Genomic DNA, 10934 nt, shown 5'->3' with positions numbered 1-10934 from the left:
CTCATCCAATCAGAATCTAATTTCTCCCAATCAAAAGGAAGCAATAAAGTACATGTATTCTCCAAACAATGCAGCAGCTACCAGATGAGCCCAGACTCAGAAATGGAGCCCTTTAACCTACAGAGGAACATACAGCAGTCTGAACAGATTTTTCATGGGATTGGGAATGTTAGGAACCTCCCGGGGACATCCAAGGCCCCAATCATCAAGTAGGAAAGTTAAAGCTCAGCATGGGCTCCGCCTCTTTTACTCCCAGGGTCAGAGTTGTGTCTATGTGAGCCAGAGACACTGGGAGCTGCTGTCTGTGAGCCATCTCAGGAATCTTTCAGTGAGCCTGGCTGGGGGGAGCAGGGCCAAGAGTTCATGATCCAAGTCCATCAACAAGCACTGAGGCAGAGGAACCAGGGCTTTCAGCCAGGAGCAAAGCAGGCTGGGGCAAGAGGAGCTATGATAACTGTCTGAAATCTCCAAGGATGGTCTGCCTTTAGTGGCCACAAGGGGAAGGCTAGGGCCAGCAAGTGGAAGGAGTAACAGGATTTACTTCTCAGAATGCCTGGGTTGGAATACTGCGGGCAGTGGTGAGCAGCTCCTCATCCTTTGGAGGTGGGCCAGGGCCTGACCTCATTGAGACTGCCATGTCTGGGTACTGACTCTGTGTGTGTGTGTGTGTGTGTGTTGGGGGGCAGGGGAGCAGTGAATAATATAAAAAGGCTGCAGGGAATCAGAATTATTCACTTTCTGAAAAAGTTCTCAATGTACCATATACACCAGAACTCCTTGGAAATGCACATGGGTGAAAATTCAGAAAGGGGCACCCACTTAACCCAGCAGCAGACCCAAAGCAGGACACATGTGTGGGGTGAAGGCATGAGTAGAGCAGAGTCAGACAGGAACTATCAGATATCAAAGAGAGCTAGCTCCCAGACAGCTTCTGTAATCCTCTGGTTGCATGGAAGGGGAGACTGAGGCCCACGGGTTGTCTAAGGTCACACAAGGAGTTAGATGCAGATCTGGGCCTAGCACCCATGTTTCTGGCTCTTGATGGCAGTTTGCTCCTCTCCACGAGGGCAGAAACTCATTTTACGCACGAGCCCGGCAGTGATGACTGTGGAAAGTGGCCAGATTTAGATAATGGGGGCGATGCAGGGCAGCTGCTGAGGGAACCAGAAAGTATATATGCTCTGGCTAAAGGCACTTAAATACTACTTTTAAAGAATTCGAACAAACCTGGACCATAAGGGGCATGGGTTTTCCCGCATGCTCTACAGACTTTTTGGCCAAACTCTTAAGGAAGGAGAAAACAGAACATGATTTCCACAGGATTCTGGTTCCCTCAGTGCTGACCCAGGGAAGAGAGAGGGCAGCCCTCACTTTCAAGCCAGCACACATCTGTATCCATGGCAGATCCAGACACTCAGCAGATGCAGGCAGCACGTGCACACACACCACAGGCTCACACGCCGTAACTAAGCACTCCCACCCCACTTCCCAGGCCAGAAGTGGGGAGGAGGGAGAGGGCCCTGACCACCAGCCAGTGAGCGTGGAAGAAAGAAAGAAGCAAGACAGATTTGAGGCAGAGTGTATTGAGAACAGGAGAGAAAACAAAGTTGAGGGAAGAGCTCAGCCAGCCTGATCACAGGAGCTGCAGGATGGAGGGTGGGCTCTTCCATTGCTGGCCCTCAGGGGTGGAAGGGAGCAGGGGTCCGGAACATGGGCTTCACTCTGTCCTGGGAGGGGTGTGGCGTGAAGGAGCCGAGCTCCCTCGCGACTCTCCCATGCATGCCCCCACGTTCTGGGCAGAATGAACTCACTGGGAAGGCACCCCCTGTTGCCATGGAGATGAGCGAGAGCTCACGAAAACTGCAGGCTCAGCCCAGCATGGGCACCGCCTCCACCACCCCTCGCCCCTCTGGGGAGCCCAGAAATAGGGCTGGGAAAGAGAAAGTGGGTGGTGCTCACCCCCGGTCTTGGGAAGCTTCCATCTGAATTCTGTCTCTTGCGTCTATATTCTCTAACCCCCACAAAGTGTGGTTTTGGGGGGCTGCAGCACATCAGAGATGTCAGAGGTGGTGAGGATCTCAGACTACCTGACTCAAAACCCTCACAGTATGATGGGGAAACTGAGACCCAAAGCTACACATGGAGTCCATCTTTGAGAATCCAGATCTCCTAAGTCCCAGCCTTTTTTTCAAAACCTTAAGGTCTCCTTTGTCCCTTCCTTGAGCTGCTGTGCTCCTGCCCCAGCCCTTGCCGTGTTCCCACTGTCTCCAGGCGATCCTGAGCCTGAGCAGTCCCAGCCTAAACTTCTGATCTCCTGGCCTCCTGCTGCAGCTCATTCCAGCCACACCCTCCCGAGGACACCCTTACATCTACTCCCCATCTGTCCTATGGCAACTGTCCCATTTCCTTCCCCTCTCTTCCCAGGGGACTGTCTTATCACTTACAGGGCCTTTCTTCCAAAGCACCAGCCTTTCCTCTCATTCCTCACAGATTGTCCAGCTAGGAGGGCCCTCATTGTATAAATGAGAAAACTGAGGCACAAAAAGGGAAAGTGACTTGGCCAAAGTCGCACAGCAAACGGGAAGCTGAGATGCGTCTCTCCTTGCGGCCCCTTCCACTGCACGTAGATGGCTGCTTTCAGTCGTGCAGATCTTGGCTGAGGTTGAAGGCAAAACAGCTGATGGATACCCTGCTAGGGGCCTCTCTCCTAGCTGCACACCAACCTCTGCACAGCCTCCTACAGGGCTCTCTGTCTCTCAGGGGTCCCCTGGGACCTCCCACATCCCAGAACAGTGAGGGCAAGCTAGGTAGAACCAGGACTGAGGTCTGGGATGAACTGCGTTAGCTGTCTCGAAAGCGGAGCTGGATGTATGGAGAGGGCATGAAGGCAGCTGAGCAGAGGGCCAGGAAGAAGAGTGTCAGACAGCAGTGGTGGGCTGAGTCCTCATCCAGCAGAACCCAGGAGAAGAGAAAATGTGGAGGCCGAGGCAAAGGTCTCTGAAGCAGCGGAGAGGAAACAGTGTCCAGAAGGCAGAGGTGGGTGGAAGAGACAGACCTGTGGAGGTGAGAATCCAGCAAGAGGCAGAAAGATGCCAGAGCTGGGGCCCCAGTGAGGACGGCCCCACCGGGGTGGCTGAGGAGGCAGACCCTTGGCTGGCTGGTCCCACAGGCAAGGGCAGGCTCTGTTTGCTGTAGAAGCCCCTCAGCAAGACGCTGGCATCACTACAGCTCACCAAGGCCAGGTGGAGCCCCCCAGCTTCATTAGGGCCTGCCAAGGGAGTTCTCTCTCCGTGACCCTCCTCCCCCCGCAGTGGCAGACTTCAGACCCCTCAGACATGGAGTCGAACCACTCTGTGGTAGGGAAGGGGCGGCTGCAGCTCAGAGAGGGGAGGTGACTTGCCCGACGTCACAAAGCTAGCCGGTGGCAGCGTCAGCCCTTGAGACCTGAGTCCCCATACTCCTGACTCAGCCCTGTGCCACTTCCTGCTCTCCATCCAGCCCTCAGAGAGCGGGCTCTGACAGGCAGCGGGATCCCTGTGGGGTCCATTACTTGAAGCAGAAGGAAGGCTTCCACACCTGAGCCTCGATCCCGGCATTCCGGGTGGAGAAGGAGGGCCTGGGGGCTTGCTTGGCTCGGGGAGACCACGCCCTGGAGGGAGACACGGGCGAGACATCACTGCTGTAGGTAGGGCTCACGGCAGTGGGCCGGAGGCCATCCTGGCCAGGGGAGGTGTAGAGGCCTGGGGAGGAACGGGAGGGCCGAGGCAGGGCAGGCGACGGTGGGAGGGCCGCCTTGGGCAGGCTGGGCGCCAGGTCCAGGGAGCTCGGCTTGGCAGGCGGGGCGGCCGTGGGCGAGGACTTGGCAGGTTCCTTGATGGGTGAGAGGACAAAGAGCGAGGGCCGCAGCTGGCAGGGTGGCTGCCTGGAGGGCTCTGGGCGCAGGACCCCGTTCTCAGGCAGGTAGCCATGATAGAGGGAGGCAGGTGGGGTCCGAGCCGGGCTTCGGGACGCCACTCGGAAGCCGCCAGGCGCGTTGGTGGGGTACTTCCAGCACGAAGGCAGGGACATAGTGGGTGAAGGGCAGCGGGCCCGTTCCGCGTGGCCCGAAGACTCGATGACGTACTTCTCCATGCGGGACTGGCGGCGGGCGTAGAGCTCAGCCCCCTTCCCAGAGGCCTCGGAGAGGTTCTGGTTGGGTTTGGGCTTGGGCTTGGCCTGGATGCGCGGTGACTTGAGGCATGAGGCCCACTCGGGGACAATCTCCTCGGCACCTGCGGGGCTGGCCCTGTCCCGGGGGGCGGGCTCCTGCTGGAAGTTGGAGGCCTCGGCCCCCAGCGCGAAGGGCTCCTCCTCCACGCCCATCTCCCCCTGGTCCCTCTGCCTCCGCTTCTCGTCTGCTGTCTGTACCAGATCCAGCAGGTCTGGATTCGGGGTCACCTTGGGCTTCTCCACGAAGGTGAACATGGATTTCCGGCTGCCCCTGCGGGCTATCGACTCCTCCAAAATGCCCGTCTTGCTGGCAGGAACTGCCTGGCCCTTTAGATGAGAAGGCTTGGGGTTGGAGCTGGGGTACAGGGCAGAGTAAGAGGGGGGAGACCTAACCCGGGAAGCCAGGGGGGCCGTGGACAAGGTCTCGGCATAGGTTGGGGGTGGGGTGAAGTTCCCCAAGGGGCGTCTCTCCAAGGCGGGGCTTCGCTGTGCCATGGGCCTCCTCTCCAGCATGGGGCTATGGGACATGACGTGTCTCTGTGGCCGAGGGCTCCTGTCTGCCACGCTGGGGGGCCGGGGAGCGGGACCCTTCTCTCCAAGATGTCGTCTGTCTACCATGGGGCTTCGTTCCATCTGGCTGGTGCCGCCTGGCGCCTGAATCCCAAAGGGCCTGGCCGTCCTGTTGACCACAGATGGGGGCTTGGCCAGCGTGAGGTGGACCTCGCTGTACAGTTTGATGGGCGTGGTGGCAGCTGCCCGCCCGGACATCTCTTGTTCCGTGGACACCACTGGGGCACCAAGCTGGACATCAATGAGCAGGGAGCTGGACATGAAATCTGGGGCTGGGGGCCTGGAGCTGGAGATGGGAGTAACTTCTCTGGAGAAGGTGCTGGTGGTGGTTGGTGGAGCTGATACCTTATCAATTAGTAGGGTGCTGGATCTCACCTCCGCAGCTGGCTCCTGGGGTTGCCCACCAGCACACGGGGTGCTGGGTTTGAAATCTGGCGCTGCACCCTTCGGCGGGAGCTGTGCCTCTGAAGAATTCTGTTGGACGCTGGACAGTGGCAGGCTCTGCGGGGTGACAGTTGCGGGTGGGTTCTGATCGACATCTGTGGCTGGCGGGTTGTGGTTGCTGTTGGAAGGTGGAGTGATGACCGTGGCGCCGGGCGAGGGAAGGTTTTGGCTGGCATCTGTGGCTGGGCTGTGGACCTCCGCCGGAGGTGGAGTTGGGGGGCTCTGCTGGGCTTCTCGGTTCTGGGACAGGTGGAGCCCATTGGCCGTCAGCAGGGCCGCGTTCTCCTTTAAATAAACCACCAGTGGTACCTCCTCTTCCTCACTGGCCACTTTCTCCAGGTGCCGCAGCAAGCTGGCTTCCTCTGAGGAGCCCTCCATGCTGTGACCAGGGACCCCTGTGTCAGCGCTCTGGCAGGCGGGGTTTCTCGGAGGGCCTGGTTCAGGGAGTGAGGTGGGACTCAGGCTGAGCCCTGGGGCATGGCCTGTGGGGCTGGCGGGGGGCACCCTGAGGGACTCCTGGCTGGGCTTCTGTCCCCTCTGGCCGCGGCTCTCCAAGGTGAACTCGTTCACCCTCTGCCGGCGCCTGTTGAAGAGCTGGACGCCGCGGGAGTTGGAGCTGGGAGGGGTGGTCAGCTGGGCTGCGATCTGCTGGCTCCTCGCCTTGGCCTCTTTTAGATCCTTCTCGGTGAGGCTAGTGCTCCGGCCCAGCGCTGCAGGAGGGACAGAGGCCGAGTCAGCAAATGGGATTGCAGAGCCACAGGGGTACACAGACAGACAGACAGATGGTCACCCGTGCCCCCACTACAGATGGCCTTTTCCTCCGGAATTTGATCTTTACTCACCGTGTCCTAGAATCTCCTCATAAAGATCCCTGACCCAACCATCATGGCCCAACTCAAATACCCATGTAAAACCTTCCCTGATTACCCTTTTAGTGTTAACTGCCCCCTTGTTTGGATTCCGCCTGAAGGTTGTTGACGTGGCACTTTACCAAACTCAGCAAGAACACCTCGCCCTAGCAGTCAAGGCCCCACTACATCTCGGACTCATCTTGTGCCACCTTTCTCTCTCACTGGCGTCTTCCTGGCTGGCTTTCTGTTCCTTGAAAATGCCAAGTTTGTTCCTGCCCCAGGGCCTTTGCACTTGCTGTTCTCGCTGCTTGGAATGATCTTTTCCCAGGTGGCATTCCATGTTGGTTCCTTATCGCTCAGGACTCACGTGAATGTCACCTCTCTGGAGGGGCCTTCCTCTATAATCAGCATACCCCCCCCCCCACCCATCTCTTTGTTTTGTTTTCTTCTCTTCATAGCATTCAACACAATTCAGTATTATCTTCCTTACACGTTTCCTTGTCTATTATCTATCTCCCTCACCTAGAACGCAAGCTCTAAGGGGGAAATGAACTTGCTTGACTTGTTCATCCCTCTAACCCTAGCCCCTAGAACAGTGCCTGGCAAAAAGTGGGCACTCGGTAAGCATTACTGAGTGCATGAATGAACCTGCAGGACATTCACATGCCTAAGTGCATATCTTAGGGCCCTTTACACTTTCAAACTCATAGTGTAGTCATTTCTTAACACTAACACTTCCTCTTTTTAGAATAGGTAATACATTTACGTGGACTAAAATTTTTTCAAAAATTTAAAAACATAAAAAAGTATACAGTAAAAAATGTCTCTCTACCTCTGAGTGCTCCACACCACAAATCAGGTAACAACTGTTAATAGTTTCTTCCAAGTCCTTGCAGAATTTCTTACCATTTTCATTTAAACAGTCATTGAAAAATTCTCATACTTTAATATTATAAAAGTAATAAATTGGGCTAATTTCAGTGACTCTACTAGAACATTGCATTACCTCATTTTATCCTCACAAGAACACTAGGATACAAGCATTACTTGCCCCTATTTTACAGAAGTGGAAAATGAGGTCTAGAGACTTGTAAGTAACTCACCCAAGATCACACAGCAAAGGGTGGCAAGGCTGGAGTCAGAACCAGTTCTCGCTGGGTCCACAGTGCATGCTCAAGCTGCCTGCTTGTCCCAAAGGTCCCTTTGGGACATATAGGGGACAGAGTCGGTGGGAGTCGGGGTTCAGTCTGGGGCTGCAGGCTAGGACCGGAGTCTGGGGCCTGAGGTCAGGGATCAGGCTGGGGGTCAGGCCCTATTAATATGTAAGTTCACTACAGGCAACCATTTCTTTTTATATCACCAGTGCCCGGCTGGCACAGAGTCAGTGTTTAATTTGTGCTTATTGAATAAGGAATGAAGAAATGGACGCATGAACAAATGAACCTATGGACAGATGGATGGGACAGCCTGTGGCAGGGCTAGCAGCTCAGTCGGTGGCTGGGAAAATTCCTCCCTTTGTCACCCCACCCCCACCGAGGGAAGCTAATTAGTTCTTGAGGAATCTGACCCTGCCCTTCCTCCTATCTTGCCCTCATTAGCACTGGCCATGACATGCTGAGTGGGTCTCCAGGGACAGTTTTTCTAGGCATCTTGCCAGCGAGGCTCAGAATTCATGGACTCTCAGAGCTGGGAGGGCCCTTATAGAGGAGCTATTTCACTACCACCCCCATTTTATAGATGAAGAAACCAAGGTTCGGAGAGTGGTGCAGGGTAGAGCTCACACTAGGGTCAGCGGGGAGGCCCTGTGACACAGGACAGAGTGGCTGCCGACAGCTGCTTCACTGGGACCAGGCCCAGCAGCCACAGGCTCTCTGGCTCCAACCTCCGTCTTCCCTCCTCCCATCACGACCTGGCTCCCCACCACACACACCTGTGCCCACAGGTCCAGAACAGTGACAGCACACAGCCTGCCCCATGCGCCCCTGACTCCTGCTTCCTCCTGGTAGGGCTCCTCTCCTGCCTGGATCACCCCATGATGACGGCTTTGGGGGTTGGGCCAGGCTGCTCCCCTGTGGGGAACTTAGGTAGGGGACAAGCCAGCAACACAGGAGGGGTTGCTCAGCTCACGCGATGTCCATCTCCTCAGGTCTGCTTAGAAACCAAGCCTCCCGGCCCAAATCCAGGCTCTGCTATTTGCTAGCTGTGTGACCTTGGCAAGTTACTGCACCTCTCGGAGCCAGTTTCCTTAGCTGAGAAGAAGGTAATAAAAGCACTGACATTAGGGTTTGGAGGCTACAGTGAGAGCGTGGATGCCAGGGGGGTTACTGTCATTCAGCCCAAGTAGAGAGGACTGAGGGCTCATGCTACCCTGGGATGGAGTAGACGGTGACCCCCTGGAAGGGGTCAGAGCTTCTTCTAGCAAAGGAGGTTCACCCTACAGATCATGGTCCTGAGAGGGGTGACTATCTTAAGGTCACACAGCAGGGGATTCTAGAGTTATTGGGAGGCAGGGATCATTGCCCCAAATCACAGAACCTCAGAAACTCAGAGATGGCTGTCACCGGGTCCAATTCCCCACACAATTCCTGCATCCCTAAAACCATGTCCCTGAGTGTATAAGCCTCTGTTTATACCCTCAACTGACAGGGAGCTCACTACCCTGAAGATGTGCCTTCTGCTAATTAACATTCTTTCTTTAGCTATAAAGTCACTCCTTATATTAACTCCCACCTCTTGACATGACTCTGCCCCTCACTGCCACACAGATAAAGAGCTTTCTCTTTCCAACCTGAGAGCCCTGCAGAGACTCAGTCACAAGTCACATCCCCACGGGGCATGGTCAGGATAAACATCCCTAGTCCCACCAGTGGCTCTTATGACACCACTGCAGCCATCGTAGCTCACATTGATTGGGCTCTTACTGTGTACCCGGCTAGTGGGTTCCCACAGTGCCAGGCTCCTAGAAAGGGCTTCAGTGTTTGTGTAATTCAGACCTCCCAAATCCCTGCACTTTTCTCTTTTTTCTCTTCACCTCTGCTTCAGTCCTATCCCAAGGCTGGTTCTAAGGGCCATGGGGCTAGAAAATGCTCCAGTGTCAGAGAGTGAAGGGCCCTCAGGGATAAGCTGGCCTGGGAGGGAAGGGGTTGCAGAGGAGGCCATGGGCCAAGACCTGGTCTGCTGACCCCCAGCCAGGCTGTGAACCTTCCCCACGCTGTTGTTCTGGGACAAGAGGAACCCAGCAGAAAAGGCCAGCGGGTGAGAGAGCCCTGCCTCCGAGGGAGCTCCCGTGCCCCCCATCCCAGCCTGCAATGACTCCACGGAAAAGGAATTTGGCAGGAGGCTTGGACCAGACCCAGCCAGCAATCCAGACGACTTTTGCCACCCTGCGCAAACAAAGCTGGGAGAAGGGGGCTGGGCCAACTACGGGCATCCCAGAGTCCCCCACTGCAGGGCACCGGGGGTGGCAGCTCCATTCAAAATTCCCCAGACGAGGGAACTGCCACCTCTAGTGATGCCCCAGCCAGGTGGGTCCAAGATCGTGGTCCCTGGTGTCAGAGAGGCAAGAGGTGGCCAAGGCCCACAGGGGACAGACCCCTTGCTGAGCCCCCAATCTGCTTGGCTGCAGCCTGCACCTGTACAAGTCCTAACAACCCCTCTTCCCTCAGCCTCTTCAGGGTTGGCCCTTGAAAGCCCCACCCTGGACAGTGGATGAGGAGCTCTGAAGACTGGCCTTCTGGAGATGGAGGGGTGAGGGCAGACTCAAGGAAGAGCTGCCCAGGGTCAGGAGACCTGGGTCCAACAGGGTTGAATCCCTAAGTGGGGAAGGGGGACAAGAAGCCCTGAGTACAGCCATTAGAATGAAGATCGCAGTGGGTGCTATAATTAGTGAGCCCTCACTACTGCCCAGTGTAAAGTGCTGTGCCATGCACTTTAGACCCATCATCTTGTTCGATCCTCCCAATGACCCCAAGAGATAAGTACTAGCATTCTTCCCAGTTTGCAGATGAAACCAGAGCTCAGAAAGACCTGCCCAGGGTCATATGACTTTTAAGTAGCAGAGCTGGGATTCAAAACTCAAAATCTGGTTGCTGAATCTCATTTCTTAACCACCCTGCCTTCTGGACACTGACTCTGGTGGGAGGGGCACCAGCAGAGACTCTGGTGCTCCTGGATGCTGGTCTGCAGACCCCTCTGTTTCCACATCTCGTGACCAGTGCCCACAGCAGTGCCCTCTCCTCTTCATATTCAGCTGCCCAGAGCAACTCATGCTTTGTCGCCCTTCTTCCTCTCAGGAGAAGAGCTGGTAAACTCATTGTGACTAAGGTAGAAATGACTGCTAGGGCATAAAAAACTAGTGGAGTAGGGCCTCCCTGGTGGCGCAGTGGTTAAGAATCTGCCTGCCAATGAAGGGGACACGGGTTCGAGCCCTGGTCTGGGAAGATCCCACATGCGCGGAGCAACTAGGCCCGTGAGCCACAACTACTGAGCCTGTGCGTCTGGAGCCTGTGCTCCACAACAAGAGAGGCCGCGATAGTGAGAGGCCTGCGCACCGCGATGAAGAGTGGCCCCCGCTTGCCGCAACTGGTGAAAGCCCTCGCACAGAAACGAAGACCCAACACAGCCAAAAAAACACTAGTGGAGTAGAAAGAGCACGGTGTGGGGAGTCAGGAGACCTGAGTTCAAGTTGTGCTCAGGCAGGGATAAGCCCTTTCTCCCACCCCATTACTTCTGTAGGCAGCTGCCTCTTCTGCCAGCCATCAGGCCTTTTGGACAGAGGATCCAGAGGAGGAAGGCAGGGCAGGGGAACGGAGGCCAGAGCAGAAGGTCAGGACAGGGAGAGAATTCAAGGAAATTCTTCTT

General features: G+C 55.8%; 1 protein-coding gene across 5 annotated transcripts in view; it reads right to left on the bottom strand.

The window, feature by feature from the left end:
* SYNPO (synaptopodin) overlaps nt 1-10934 on the bottom strand; it is a 52895-nt gene that overhangs the window by 3552 nt on the left and 38409 nt on the right. For 4 of the 5 annotated variants that reach the window (XM_068536217.1, XM_068536221.1, XM_068536219.1 and 1 more), the window contains one exon: nt 3577-5933. In XM_068536217.1, the coding sequence (XP_068392318.1) occupies nt 3577-5933 (2357 nt within the window). Of the gene's footprint in view, nt 1-3576; nt 5934-7177; nt 7202-10934 lie in introns of those variants that run through there. The other variant, XM_068536222.1, reaches the window with a different exon arrangement.

Source organism: Eschrichtius robustus, chromosome 2 (genome assembly GCF_028021215.1).
Source record: "Eschrichtius robustus isolate mEscRob2 chromosome 2, mEscRob2.pri, whole genome shotgun sequence".
In the NCBI taxonomy this organism is placed as follows: domain Eukaryota; kingdom Metazoa; phylum Chordata; class Mammalia; order Artiodactyla; family Eschrichtiidae; genus Eschrichtius; species Eschrichtius robustus.
This window is presented reverse-complemented; position numbering and strand designations above follow the sequence as displayed.